The 12,666-nt window shown below is 39.5% G+C and overlaps 1 protein-coding gene across 4 annotated transcripts in view; it reads left to right on the top strand.

Moving 5' to 3' along the window:
* ZRANB1 (zinc finger RANBP2-type containing 1) overlaps positions 1-12,666 on the top strand; it is a 62,624-nt gene that overhangs the window by 36,864 nt on the left and 13,094 nt on the right. For 3 of the 4 annotated variants that reach the window (XM_036103067.2, XM_078076998.1, XM_078076997.1), the window contains 2 exons: positions 7,900-8,087; positions 12,268-12,421. In XM_036103067.2, the coding sequence (XP_035958960.1) occupies positions 7,900-8,087; positions 12,268-12,421 (342 nt within the window). Of the gene's footprint in view, positions 1-3,894; positions 4,017-7,899; positions 8,088-12,267; positions 12,422-12,666 lie in introns of all 4 variants that reach the window. The other variant, XM_036103068.2, reaches the window with a different exon arrangement.

Here is a 12,666-nt window from a genome sequence, read left to right as displayed (position 1 = left end):
GAGATCCCATCCCCCCCCCCCCAGCCCCCGGCAACCGCCACTCTCGTTTCTGTCCCTGTGCATTTGACTGCTCCCAGTACCTCACATAAGTGGAATCATGCGGTGTTTGTCCTTTTGTGACTGGCTTGTTTAATTTAGTGGAATGTCTTTAGAGTTCATTCATGTTGCAGCACATGTCAGAATTTGCTTCCTTTTTAAGGCTGAATAATATGTATATACCACATTTTGTTCATCTCTGGATGGACACATCAGTCTTCTTGTTTCATCAAGTTTAGACATTAGGTACTGACTTCTTGTAACAGTATATGAGAGTTGGGTTCATTTTAAATAATAAAAGCAGAGCATGCTCATTGTAGAATATTTCAGAGATAAGCTATGAAAAAATAATAGTGTAAAGCATCTGTGTCTAGAAGAAATGTGTCATGTTATTGTGTATTTTCAGTTTTTTTACATTTACTTATTTTTATGTAATTGAAATTGTACTTTTTTTGTTGAACTTTATATTTTGAAGTAATTAAAATGTTTTCATCTTTTAAAAAATGAATGTAACAGGACATTAAGTTGCTATACTTTAACTTGCCCCTTACTTAGCCTTTTGGGTTATTTGAACATTTTTTATTCTGATAAGCAAAATTATCAGCATTTCTAACTATTTTCTTAGATTCCCTGAAATGGGATTACATGATCAAACGATATGAACATACGCATATTGGTAAATAACTGCCTGGAAGAACTGCCCGGATTGTACCCCATCAGTGGGGTCAGAGCGACGTTGCGGCTGGGTCTTTGCTGGGGTTTATTAGTAAGGGAGGCGTATTGTCTTGTTTAGTAATTTGTATTTTTCCCTGTGAATTGCTGATTTTTGTCTTCTGTCCATTTTTCTGTTATTTTTAGCAAGTTATATGAAGTCTAAATATAAATAATACTTACACTAAAAACTTGTACCAGTCATATTTCCTGCAAATTCCTCCCCCCTTTTTTAAGTGTGGGGAGAATTATATTAATGACACTTTATCTTTGTTGTCTTACACAGTCTTTCAGATTGAACTAAGAATTAAAGTTTTCTAAATTCCATTAATATTTATTTATTTATGATTTTATTTATTTATTTGTCGGAAAGAGAGAGCGCAAGCAGGGGGAGCAGCAGAGGGAGAGGGAGAAGCAGGCTCCCCACTGAGCAAGGAGCCTGATGCGGGACTCGATCCCAGGACCCTGGGATCATGACCTGAGCCGAAGGCAGACATGTAACTTCACTGAGCCACCCAGGCGTCCCTTTTAATATGACTTTAAATAAATTATTTCCCCATGGATTTGGGTGGTTCTATTATGCATAAAATGATTCTGCATCATTTGTTTTGAGGCTCTTTATTTTGACGTTTGTTTTTTACATCAGTATCATACTTTCGCTTAAGTAATTATGGCTTTATGTATTTAAAAATCTGATAAGGCAAGTGTTCATCCTGTTCCACCCTCCAGTTGCTTTCCAAAATTGACTTAGTTTTTGCCTTTTCTTTATTGGTCCATTTATTTTCACACTTAGATATTCATAGAGTGTTTTCCCAAGCACTGTGAAGGAAGTCATGGCTCTCCGTGAGCTTGTGCTCTGGTAGAGGAAGATAAAATTCAGTAAGTCAATATAGTGTGATGAGTTTAGTAGAGGAAGGATAAGGTGCTAGAGGAGTGTATACCTTAATCTCATTTGAAGATCTGGAGAGGGCTTTAAGGAGGAAATGACATCTAAGCCAAAACCTTAAAGAGAAGAGGGAAGAATGTTTTGATCTGAGGGAATTGCGTGTGTGAAGACCCATTAGACAAACTGATGGAGTTAGCAGGGTTGATGTGTAGTGTGGAAGCTCCGGGGTGATGCTGTGGGGTAATGCTGGACCTTTCAAGGCCTGTGGACCTGGTTAAGGAGTTTAGCTTTTAACATAAGGGCTGTGGTAAACATTCCGAAGAAGACTGCCTTAATCAGATTTGTAGTTTAGAAAGAACACTTCGGTCATAGTATGGAGACTAGATTGGAAGAGAACAGCACTAGAGGCAAGCTAACCACTTAAAAGAGAACATTACAGTAATCTTAGTGAGGGAGAGTGCAGTCTTGACCTAGGATAGAGGCAGTAGAGATGGGGTGGGGGATGTATTTGAGAGAGCCTTAAAAGGCAGGATTGACAAAACTTGGCAAAATTGATATGGGGGCTGAGGGGAGAGGAGTTAAGAAAGATGTCCAGGGTTTTGGTTTGGACACTTGGGGTTGGATCATTTTTCCTAAGCATAGGAGATGTGAAGTTCAGTTTTAGACAGGATGGTAGTGAGGCTGTCTAATGGGTTGTTGGATAGATGGGCCTGAAACTTTTGAGGAAAATCTCCCACTCCGTTTATATGGATACTTGTGTGGCTGTAGGAGTTTACTGAGGCTGTGGAACTTTGTCTAGCAATGGCAAATAATAGGAACTTCCTTGTTTTGTGCTTCTACCTGGGAACCTTATCAAGATGGACTAAGTAACGTTTTAACATCTCTTCCATTTTGATGATTCTGTCCTGATTCTGTCAGTATCTTTGGCTAGAAGAAGAGTTACATGGACATATTATGAACAGTGTAATGTTATATGTCATAAGAGTTTTTCCTTTTGTAAACTAAGTCTTGCATGACTTGTAAAAGAGAGTGGACTAGACTATTCAATAATCCCTCCAGGCCTACCTAAAATGGTATAATTCTAAAAATCTAAAATTTGGTTTCAGATTCAGCCAGGATAACTTGGCCTTGTTGCAGGCAAAATTTTTACTTGCAGTCAGAAAACTTTTGGGACTTGATTTCAGTGGTGAAAGTGGATTTGACATATACTGTTTTATATAACTGGAACCCCAGGTTTTTAAGAACCTAATATCCCCTCAATTGACTCTTTGGGCAATATTTTCAGTGACCTTTGTAATTCGAACTCACGTTCATCTTCTTTAACTGTTAACACTGGCCCTCATCTCTGATCCCCTTCCCAAAGATAACTTTGTGACCTGTTCTTTTAAATCCTTCCATGGCGCTTTCAGCAGTATAATTCTTCCTGCATGGCGAGATCTTCTTTCTTCTGAAGGTATCTATCGATTCAGGTATTTTTTCATGACTTCGGGGATTTATATTTCCACAGCAGTTGGGTTGTTAACAGTCTAATCAGAGATGTAAAGACGTAAGAGCTCCAAAGTATAAATTATATTTGGCATAGTTTGTCATGATTAATAATAGAGTAGTTGAAAGCCTTAGTTAGAGATTATTTTGACTTCTCTATCATTGAATCTTTTATTCTAAAGAGGATGTTTTCATAATGGAGTGAGTTTATTGACTGAATTGAATAGAAGTTCATCTTGATATAGTATAATAGATTAAAGAATTTATTTCCAATTTGTGATTTTCATCTCAGTTTTTGAAAAGGTTATTGTTCTATAGCACTATTCTAGGAATAGAAGTGGTACCTTTTCACTTGCTGCCATTGGTTATGTGAATAATGCCTCTAGGAGGTGGTCTGGGCTGCTTACACTGTTCCTGAGATTACCACTGAGCTTGTGCCTACTTGAAGATACACTTAAAAATATTGAGGTCATTTTATTTAAAAAGCAGCTCATATTTGAATATTGAAGGAGTTAGCTATGAATATGAATATCTAAGCCAAGTTTGTGATCCAGCTATAGCCAAATGGTTAGGAATATAAAGAAAAAGTATTACTGGGTGGTATAGTTTTTTTTTTCTTTCTTTTTTTTTTTAATATGCAAAACCACCTAAGTGAATTAAACTCAGGGTAGAAGACAACTATCCAGACATTGTAGCCAGCGCATCTGCATCTTTCTACTGACCATGGTAAAGCACATTGTGAACATTACCACTTAAAACTAACTTTTCTCTTTAAGGGCTCCTGAAATTGTGCCAGCTGACTCCAAGTCCACCCTGACCCCACAGCATAAAGCATGCTGTGATGTCACAGCTACCATAGAACTCCAGGGTAGTGTTGAGCTGGCCCATGTGGGCTCAGGTAAGTCCTGGCTTTTTTTTACCATTTGGCATTCTTTTCAAAGTTAGTTACGATTATGATTTTATGTCATAAAAGAAAATAAGGCAAAACTTTGAAAACTGTGCCATATATGGGGGAAAAAATAAGTCTGTTTTCTAAACATCTATGAGCCAGCTCCATATTCTAACCAACGGAGTTCCATAGTAGCTGTGAAGTCCCCAGTGAGTTGTGACCTGTGGCTTCAAAATATGTTAAATTCCACTCCTGGCCCAGCTTCTAGGACAATATGAACTTTTTTTTTTTTTTTTTAAACTTTATAGTTTGTAAGACGTAGTAACTTTCATTTACTCTTAGGTCTTAATGTTTTTAAAAGTATTTTAACACTTTGCATTATCTGTAATTATGCACCACTGCTTAGTTGGTTGTGTATTTCGTTCAGTCAGTTTTGAGTGTATGATGATACTGTAGGTTAGTTTTATAAAGTTCATCTCAGAGTGTCTTCAGCTGTCCTTTTAATTTGCCTTCATAGCACGGAAGAAGAAGGGACAGAACATGTAATAGACATTTATTAAATTTTCAGAAAACATTACAAGAAAGACGCTTCAGTTACTCTCTTGGAGGCAGTGTGAGAGGTCAGTAACTAGGAAGCATGTATACATCACCTCTTCCGTTGGAATTGTTCTGGTTTTTCCTGGTCATGGTTACATGAAGTGAGATTTTATCCCTTGTGTTTATTTTGCTGTCTTTTCCTACCTCTCAGCTCTTCTCCCCTCTTCCTACTTTCCTTTATCATACCCTGATATTAGAGGTGATAAAATTTTATGTGAAGAACTCAAAAGACATTTTGTAAGTTGTTTTGCATATAATCTTACACTTTTTTCCCCCCTAAGTAGAAAACATTTGGTAGCTAAAGCTTTACCTTATCTGAGTATGGGCCAGATCCTTTTAAATACCCTGTTTGCAGTGAAAACCCATCTGTCAAGAAACTGTGGACACGTTAATCAATAGCTGTCTTTGAACAATGTGTCATAAAGATAGACTAAACATTTGGACTGTTCAGTGACAGTCTCATGAAATTTGTAATAAATGTACTTTGTCTCTGTAGCTGAAAACTCACTGGTAACCGAAACTAAGTTCTTAATTATAGTTAATGAAAAGAATGGAATCGTATGTTCCCAAAACATTAGATGATAATATATTTTTCTTTAAAATATTACTTTGTGCCTGTACTTATGTTTGTGTTTTTCATGTTCTAGAAGATTTGGAGGATTTTGTGCTGTGAAGAATAGAGTACAAACTCTCTATTCTCTTCATCCTCATTTTCTGCCCTCCTGGATTTGCTCCATGCTGGGGAGCGGCAGCATGCCCTATCTGCAGTTCAGTGCAGAGTTTGGGGTTGAAGGAAGTAATTGTTTTAGTATTTTCGATTTGGACGAATAGAAATCATTTTTTTTTTTTTTTATATATATGTATCCTCTTTATTGAGCTACAATTCATATACTGTGCAGTTCACCATTTGAAGTTCTATTCGTATTTAAAAAAAAAAAACGCTTAATTTGAAGGCAGACTGTGTGACATTGTAAATCATAATTCCAAAGCACAGTTCGTCAACTTCCTTGTGCTATTTGGTCTGTTACCCTCCCCCCCTTGATTATGCTAGTTAGTTTCTAATTACAGAAATCCCTCACAAACATGACAGAGGAAATGAATTCTTAAGCAAGACTTTCTAAGATGAGATTCTTCCAGATATCAGCTATATGGTGAGTTAGCTAAAAATAGTGAAGACGGTGATTTAGAAGTTGGTTGGCAGTCATCTTTGTCTTTGAGAAACAAAAGAAGGTGGGTGTGTGCGTGCGCATGCACGTGCCTAAATAGGTACACAGATGTATACATGTTCTGTTCAGGTCTTCCTCTGTATCTTCTCAGGTAAATTGATCGGTCTTTTTGGTCCTTGGGTGGCTTTTCTTATGTCATAAAGAAATTTTATAAATACACTTTATAAATATTTTACAGTTAAAAAACTGTATAAGGGGCAGTGATACTGAAGGCACCCAGAATAGTGACAGCTTTGGTAGGACCAACATGAAGAGCAGTTGCCTTCATACGGAAATACATGTACAGGGAAGGAAACAGAGCAGGGCATATTTACTTCTAAAGAGAGGAACTACATTAGATTATTCATAAAGTTACGAGCTCTCTCTGATTATTCTCATCTGTTATTAAAACAAATTAAGGAGAAATTTTAGAGTTCTTTGTGTACTTGACTCTTTAACCATAGATTTGTTTTTATTTCAAGTAGGACTTTCTGTGTCTGTTTTTAAGGCTTGCCCTTTGGAGAAGATTCCTGCCAGCCGTATCACGTTTTAGCCCTGATGACTTCTCCAGGGCACTGGGCCTCCTAAGAGTGTGTTAAAGCCCTTTCCATAGTGGGGGTGGTACACAGTGACAGCTGTACTTAGGCATTTATAGTGAAGAATGTATTAACCTATGTGGCCATGAAAATAAAAGTTCCTGTAATAAGGTGTTCTCGTTTGATATCATGGATTTCTTCACCTGAAAAATGTCTGTGTCGGCGGCAGGGTGTCCTTTTATGGGGAGTGGGTCTAGATTTGCAGAAAGGATCTTTGACCGCAGAGTCTGAAAACTTCTGAAGCTGGCCTTTTATGGTCCACAAATGGGATGAGAAAGGACTGTTTTGAGTATAGGAATCATGTTTGTACTGTCTGTGTTTCTCACATTGCCTAGCACAGTGCTTTGCATGTCATGGGTGTTCAGTGAACATGGGAATTATTTTAAAGTTTTGCTATTTTTAATAACTGGGAGAAATTGTTGCATTGTACCAATCTGTTATACTCCAAGGAGTAGCCCTTATTTCTCTAATTCCTAATTCAAGATGGCAATTAAAAAATGGTTCTTTAAAAAATACACTAAGAATATTTTTAGCTGGTCTTAGCATTTTACCCAACAAACAAATTTTTCCTGATATAACTTAGGACACACTTAAAATTATTTGGTCCTTCAGTCTTGAGGTGTGTGTGTGTGTGTAACACTCTTTGTGGTTAAATTTGAAGCTTATCTACACCTTTATATTTGCCAGGGGTATTTATTCATAGATGTGTACTGTACTGCTTAGTAAATAGGATTACTGTCTTCACCTAATATTAATTTGTGTTAAGTTTAGTAAATGGGTTAGTGGGAACAGAAAGTTCTTTATGGATTGGGAAAAATGATACTTGTTTTATCTCTCTACCCCCAACTGGTTTGTAATGTTTTATTTTAGCATATTTTTTGTTCTAACTCATCTGGTTCAAGTTTTACTGTATTAATACTTAATGAGTGTAAGGAAGACTTGGCTTTGAGAGGTTCTGAAATCAAAATGTTGCTAACTTTAACTTATATTGAAAATGGTTTTAATTGCTCTGAATTGTTTCATACCTAAACAGCAATATGGAAGGCTCAGCATCTGTTTTGATTCAGCTTAAAAAATGCAGTTGTAAAGGGCAAGAGCCCAAAGCCAACAGGAGGCACATCCCCGTCTCCTTGGTTTCTGCAGAGTCAGGACCAGACAGGAGTTTAGTGTCTTCTGTAAAGTCTAGTTTCTCATACTAGGATTACTGATCTCTTTGATCCAATTAATATATTCTAATGATTCCTCTAAGCCTCGAGCATGGAGCCAGCGCTGATGTGAAGGTAAGTACCTAAATAGGTAGTTCTAGTTCTGGAAAGAAATTAAAGGGAGAGGATTACATCGGTTTTCCTTAATATTTAGGACATTTAAATATGTTGTCCCGGGGTCCAGAAATCCTAGAGAAACACTTAAAAGGGTTTAGAGTGAATGCAACAGGTTTATGCTTTTGGAAGAAAAATAGAAATAAACTCTTTTCTATCTTGCTGCTTGTTCTAGGGGTTGTAGAAGGTGACTTAGCTGCTATAGAAGCGTACAAGTCATCAGGCGGGGACATCGCACGTCAGCTCACTGCAGACGAAGTGCGCCTCCTGAACCGCCCTTCTGCTTTTGATGTCGGCTATACTCTCGTGCATCTGGCTATACGCTTTCAGAGGCAGGATATGCTAGCAATACTGCTTACTGAGGTGAGTGTGGCGTTCTGGTTAAACGTTTTATATGAAGGAAATGTGTTCGTTAGTTTTCATTTTTGATGTAGTGTTTTTCTAAACTGTTCTTAAATGTTTTAGATTTCTTTTACTCCCTTTGTAAATTCACATTAAACTTGAGACTTCAACAGTATATAATTCCTAAGGGTATTAGGCTTTTAAAATAGAACATTTTGCCACAAGATTTGAATCATCAGTTTGATTAAAAAAAACACTAGGATGTATCTTTCATTCATTCATTTAACTAATATTTATTGAGTACCTACTGTGTGCTAGGTATGGTGCTAGAAAGGGATATAATTGTGAAGACATTGGCTCTTCCTTCAGTGCGTATCCAGAAAAGTAGAGAAATAAACAGGAAATTCTGTACAGAGTGTGTTCTCATAGATGTAAATGCCAGGTGCTGTGGGAGTACTTGAGAAAGTGTTTTAGGGTATCTTACCTTCTTACCTAGAGCAGGTAACATTGTAGTGGAGATCCGAAGGAGAAGTAGGAATTAGCCTCATAAGTGGGTGGAGCAGAGAGGGAAGTTGAGGAAACCATTTATTCAGAGGCCCTGGTGGTAGTGTTTGTGGTGAGGTCGGGCACTTGCAGGTCCTCAGCATGCCTGTGATGGTGATTGGGAACTGGGAAGGGAAGCATTGTGAAGGATGATGTAGGCCCGGGAGTTGGAAGATTGTTCCTAGGGCAGTGAAGAGGCTGTGCAGAGTGTTAGGGAGAGGGTCAGGGAGTAGCCAGATCAGATCAGAGTGTTTTGGCCTCTGTGGATGGGAGAGGGGGGAGCCTAGGAGGGCAGCACGGTGTGGTGCTGGTGCTGCTGGCAGGCACGCTGCTGGTACGGAGTGGCAGGGGCAGTATGAGAGGTGGGCTGGTTTGAGAGAGCTGGGGGGACAGAGTCAAGATTGAATGGATCGACTGGATGTGGGGAGTCATGGGGAGAGAGGGGTCAAGTTGGTTCTGAGCTCTTGGGCTTAGATAACTTCGTAGATGTCACAAAGGATTGCAGATGAACGATTCAGGATGCGACCATATTATCCAGGTAATTCTTTTAATGATAAGAGAAATAGAGTAAGAGTGCAGAGAGTCAGATCAGTTGTAGATTCAAATTTTGTCACTATACGTCTTCTGTGGCATGCATATGCATATTTGCATATTCAGATTGGCCAATATTGGGAACCATTATGTACAAAGCACTGGGAGGGATTAAGGAATATGAAGGTTACCTGAAACCGTGATTGAAATGGCTAGCCATTGTTCAGTTTGCTAAGAGTCCAGTGACGCCAGAGGCACCAAAAAGAGGAAGGGAAGGGCTTGAGCGATTGTCATGGTGAAAACAAGGGGCAGCCTTACTATGGATAGAAAAAGGGACTGTTCAAAAAGCAGCCATGTGCTAAGAAGGCCCAGAGTTCTGGAACAGGGGGTGGAACAGTTAGCAGTAGCTTCTGTAGTATTTGAGGTCTGGCTATATTTGCGTTGTGTATTGGCAGGGCCAGCGTGTGGGGCTGTAGTTGCTGGTGGTGGCAGGAGGCAGGATAGAGGGGGCAGCTGTGAATCAAGGCTCAAGTCCTTTGGGGGGTTCCTGGACTCCCCTCGGCCTGGTAGAGGGCTGTGAGAAAGTTGGAGGGACTAAGTCACTGACCTCCTAAGAGCATCTGGGGACTAACAGTGGGAAGGCAAAAGAACCCCAGGGTACTATTTACGGCCTAACAGATCACCTCCATTTAGCAGCTTTATACAACAGTTGTTATCTTCACACAGTTTCTGAGTGTAGGGAATCTAGGAGCTGCTCTGCTGAATGGTTTTGGCTCAAGGTCTCATGAGCTTACAGTCACATTTTCAGAGCTGCAGTTGTCAAAAGGCTTGACTGGGGTGAGAGGATCTGGTGGCGGGAGGCTTCAAATCCTGGTCACGTGGGCCCCTCCAGAGGGCAGGTTTCACCAGAACAAGTGATCCGAGAGAGAGAGGGCACGCTAGAGTGATCCACGTGGAAGCTTCAGGGTCTTCTAGATGGAACCTAATTTAGGAAGTGACATACCATCATTTTTGCCATATTCTCTGGAACACATAGACCAATCGTGGTGCACTGTGGGAGAGGTGAGAGCGGGGTGGATTTCCAGGGAAAGAACCAAATTGGGTGTGGAATGTCATCTCAGTGGAGTGGGCACTCCAGAGGACAGAATTGAAGGGGCCAGTAGGGAGATTGGACTAAATAAGTAAGGGTTGTGCCTGCAGAGAGAGCACAGAGCTAAGTATTTTTGGGATGAGACTAGGAGAACATTATATTTTGGGGGATATGTATCTGGGGCAGGGTTTTTTTTTTTTTTTTTTAATATTTTATTTATTTATTTGACAGAAACACAGCGAGAGAGGGAACACAAGCAGGGGGAGTGCGAGAGGGAGAAGCAGGTTTCCCGCGGAACAGGGAGCTCAATGCGGGGATCATGACCTGAGATCATGACCTGAGCTGAAGGCAGACGCTTAACGACTGAGCCACCCAGGCACCCCTGGGGCAGGGGTTTTAATTGGATTTTAGGTCATGGACTCTGTTGGTAGTCTGGTGGAACCTATGAACTCCTTTTCATAATACTGTTTTTTAAATGCCTAAAATAAAAGTAAGATTGCAATGGAAATCAATTATATTGAAATGATAGTTTTTTCAGAGTATTAGATTTGTGATACATAAGAGAATGCATTTTAAATATAGACAGGAGAGGGGCACCTGGGTGTCTCAGTTGGTTAAACGACTGCCTTCGGCTCAGGTCATGATCCCAGGACCCTGGGATGGAGCCCTGCATCAGGCTCCTTGCTCATCGGGGAGCCTGCTTCTCCCTCTGTCTCTACCTGCTACTCTGCCTACTTGTGCTCTCTCTGTCAAATAAAAAATACCTTAAAAAAAAAAAAGGAAACTATTAAAAAAAATATAGACAGGAGGTCAGTGAAAATGAAGTATTTAAATTTTTTTTAAAGATTTTATTCATTTGAGACAGAGAGCGTGGGTAGGGGGAGAGGCAGGAAACCGACTCCCTGCTGAGCTGGGACCCAGATATCATGACCTGAGCCGAAGGCAGACGCTTAACCATCTGAGCCACCCAGGCACCCCTGAAGGATTTAAATTTAATGAAAATTCCCATTCAGGTTCACAGGTCCTTCCCAAGTTCATGTGCCCTAAGTTAAGAATTACTGACCTAAGGAGATGGTTGAGAGTCATAAGGTTGAAGCGGCTAGAGGTAAAGGGTGGGGAAGGTTGTCCAGGTTTGTGGCTTTGATCTGTAGTGACAACAGAGAACAGAGCTGACTGGTTCACTCAGGGTTCACACCAGACTCATTTCCTCTCCAGCAGATACCTTTGATTTCAGGATTCTTCGTATGCAGTTACCTTGAGCTCCACAAAAGGAATACAACTTAAATATAAAATAATATCTTTGCATCATTTGTTGCCATCGCTCATTAAAGAGAAAAGGAAAGTTTCTAGCCATGCCCTTGCTTAGAAGTTCTCTGTTGTAGCGTTCACTACTACATCACTGCTCACATTTATTCCTTTCAGGCTGGCTATACTTCGAAGGTTCATTGTCTATTCTACACTTGGAGAAGCCAATTGCTTTTTTAAATATTCAGAGTTGTAACAAAGGGGGAGGGATTTGAGGTCAGTGGAAACTAACCCTTTAAAAATATCATGCTTTCTTTATTCCACGTCAGGGTACTCGAAGTATTCTTAACCCAGCAGAAGAGTGTTTGTACTTTCCTCTTTCTCCGTGAGCTGGAATTTCCTGTTTTTTAAGAATGCTTTTATTGTGGGCATGATGCTTAGTCTTACTTAGGTGGTTTTCTGTGTCCTCCCTCCCTGTCCTAGGATGAACCTTTGTTTACAACACCATTTTACATAAGTTTTTATCTAAATCTTTATATATTTCCTTGGGATAAATTCCTAAGAAGTGAATTTCCAGAGTCAGAAGGTAAAGCATTTTTATGGCTATTTTCATGGAAAGTTGTACTGAAACATGTTTCCATTGGTGAGGAAATAATCCCTAATCTGTTTTAAAATTAAACAAACAACACCCTGAGTTACTGAGAAGGTTTGGTAATTTCTCTTAAGTACTGTTGTTTTCTGCTTTTGTTAATGATAAATGAGATGCAGAGGAAAGTTTCTTTTGTGTTTAAGGTGTCTCAACAAGCAGCAAAGTGTATTCCAGCAATGGTGTGTCCTGAACTGACAGAGCAGATCCGGCGAGAGATAGCCGCCTCTCTTCATCAGAGAAAGGGGGATTTTGCTTGCTATTTTCTAACTGACCTTGTTACATTTACATTGCCAGCAGGTAACTCCAAATTTCAATGTGAAAAGAAATGTTCACTTTATTATAATTCCTTTTTTTTAAATGTGTGAGTGAAATTGTTTCTGTTAGAAAGCAGATAACTTAGCTACTATATGTGCATTTTAAATAATTTGACTACCCTCTTTATCCTGGAAGTGACCAGTACAGGGTTCCTCATAAACTTATGCTTTGGATCTGGCAGGAAGATAGCAGCTGATAATAACTGACTTCTATGTGGGCCTTAGATG

The sequence above is a fragment of the Halichoerus grypus genome, chromosome 7 (genome assembly GCF_964656455.1).
Source record: "Halichoerus grypus chromosome 7, mHalGry1.hap1.1, whole genome shotgun sequence".
Classification (NCBI taxonomy): Eukaryota; Metazoa; Chordata; class Mammalia; order Carnivora; family Phocidae; genus Halichoerus; species Halichoerus grypus.
This window is presented reverse-complemented; position numbering and strand designations above follow the sequence as displayed.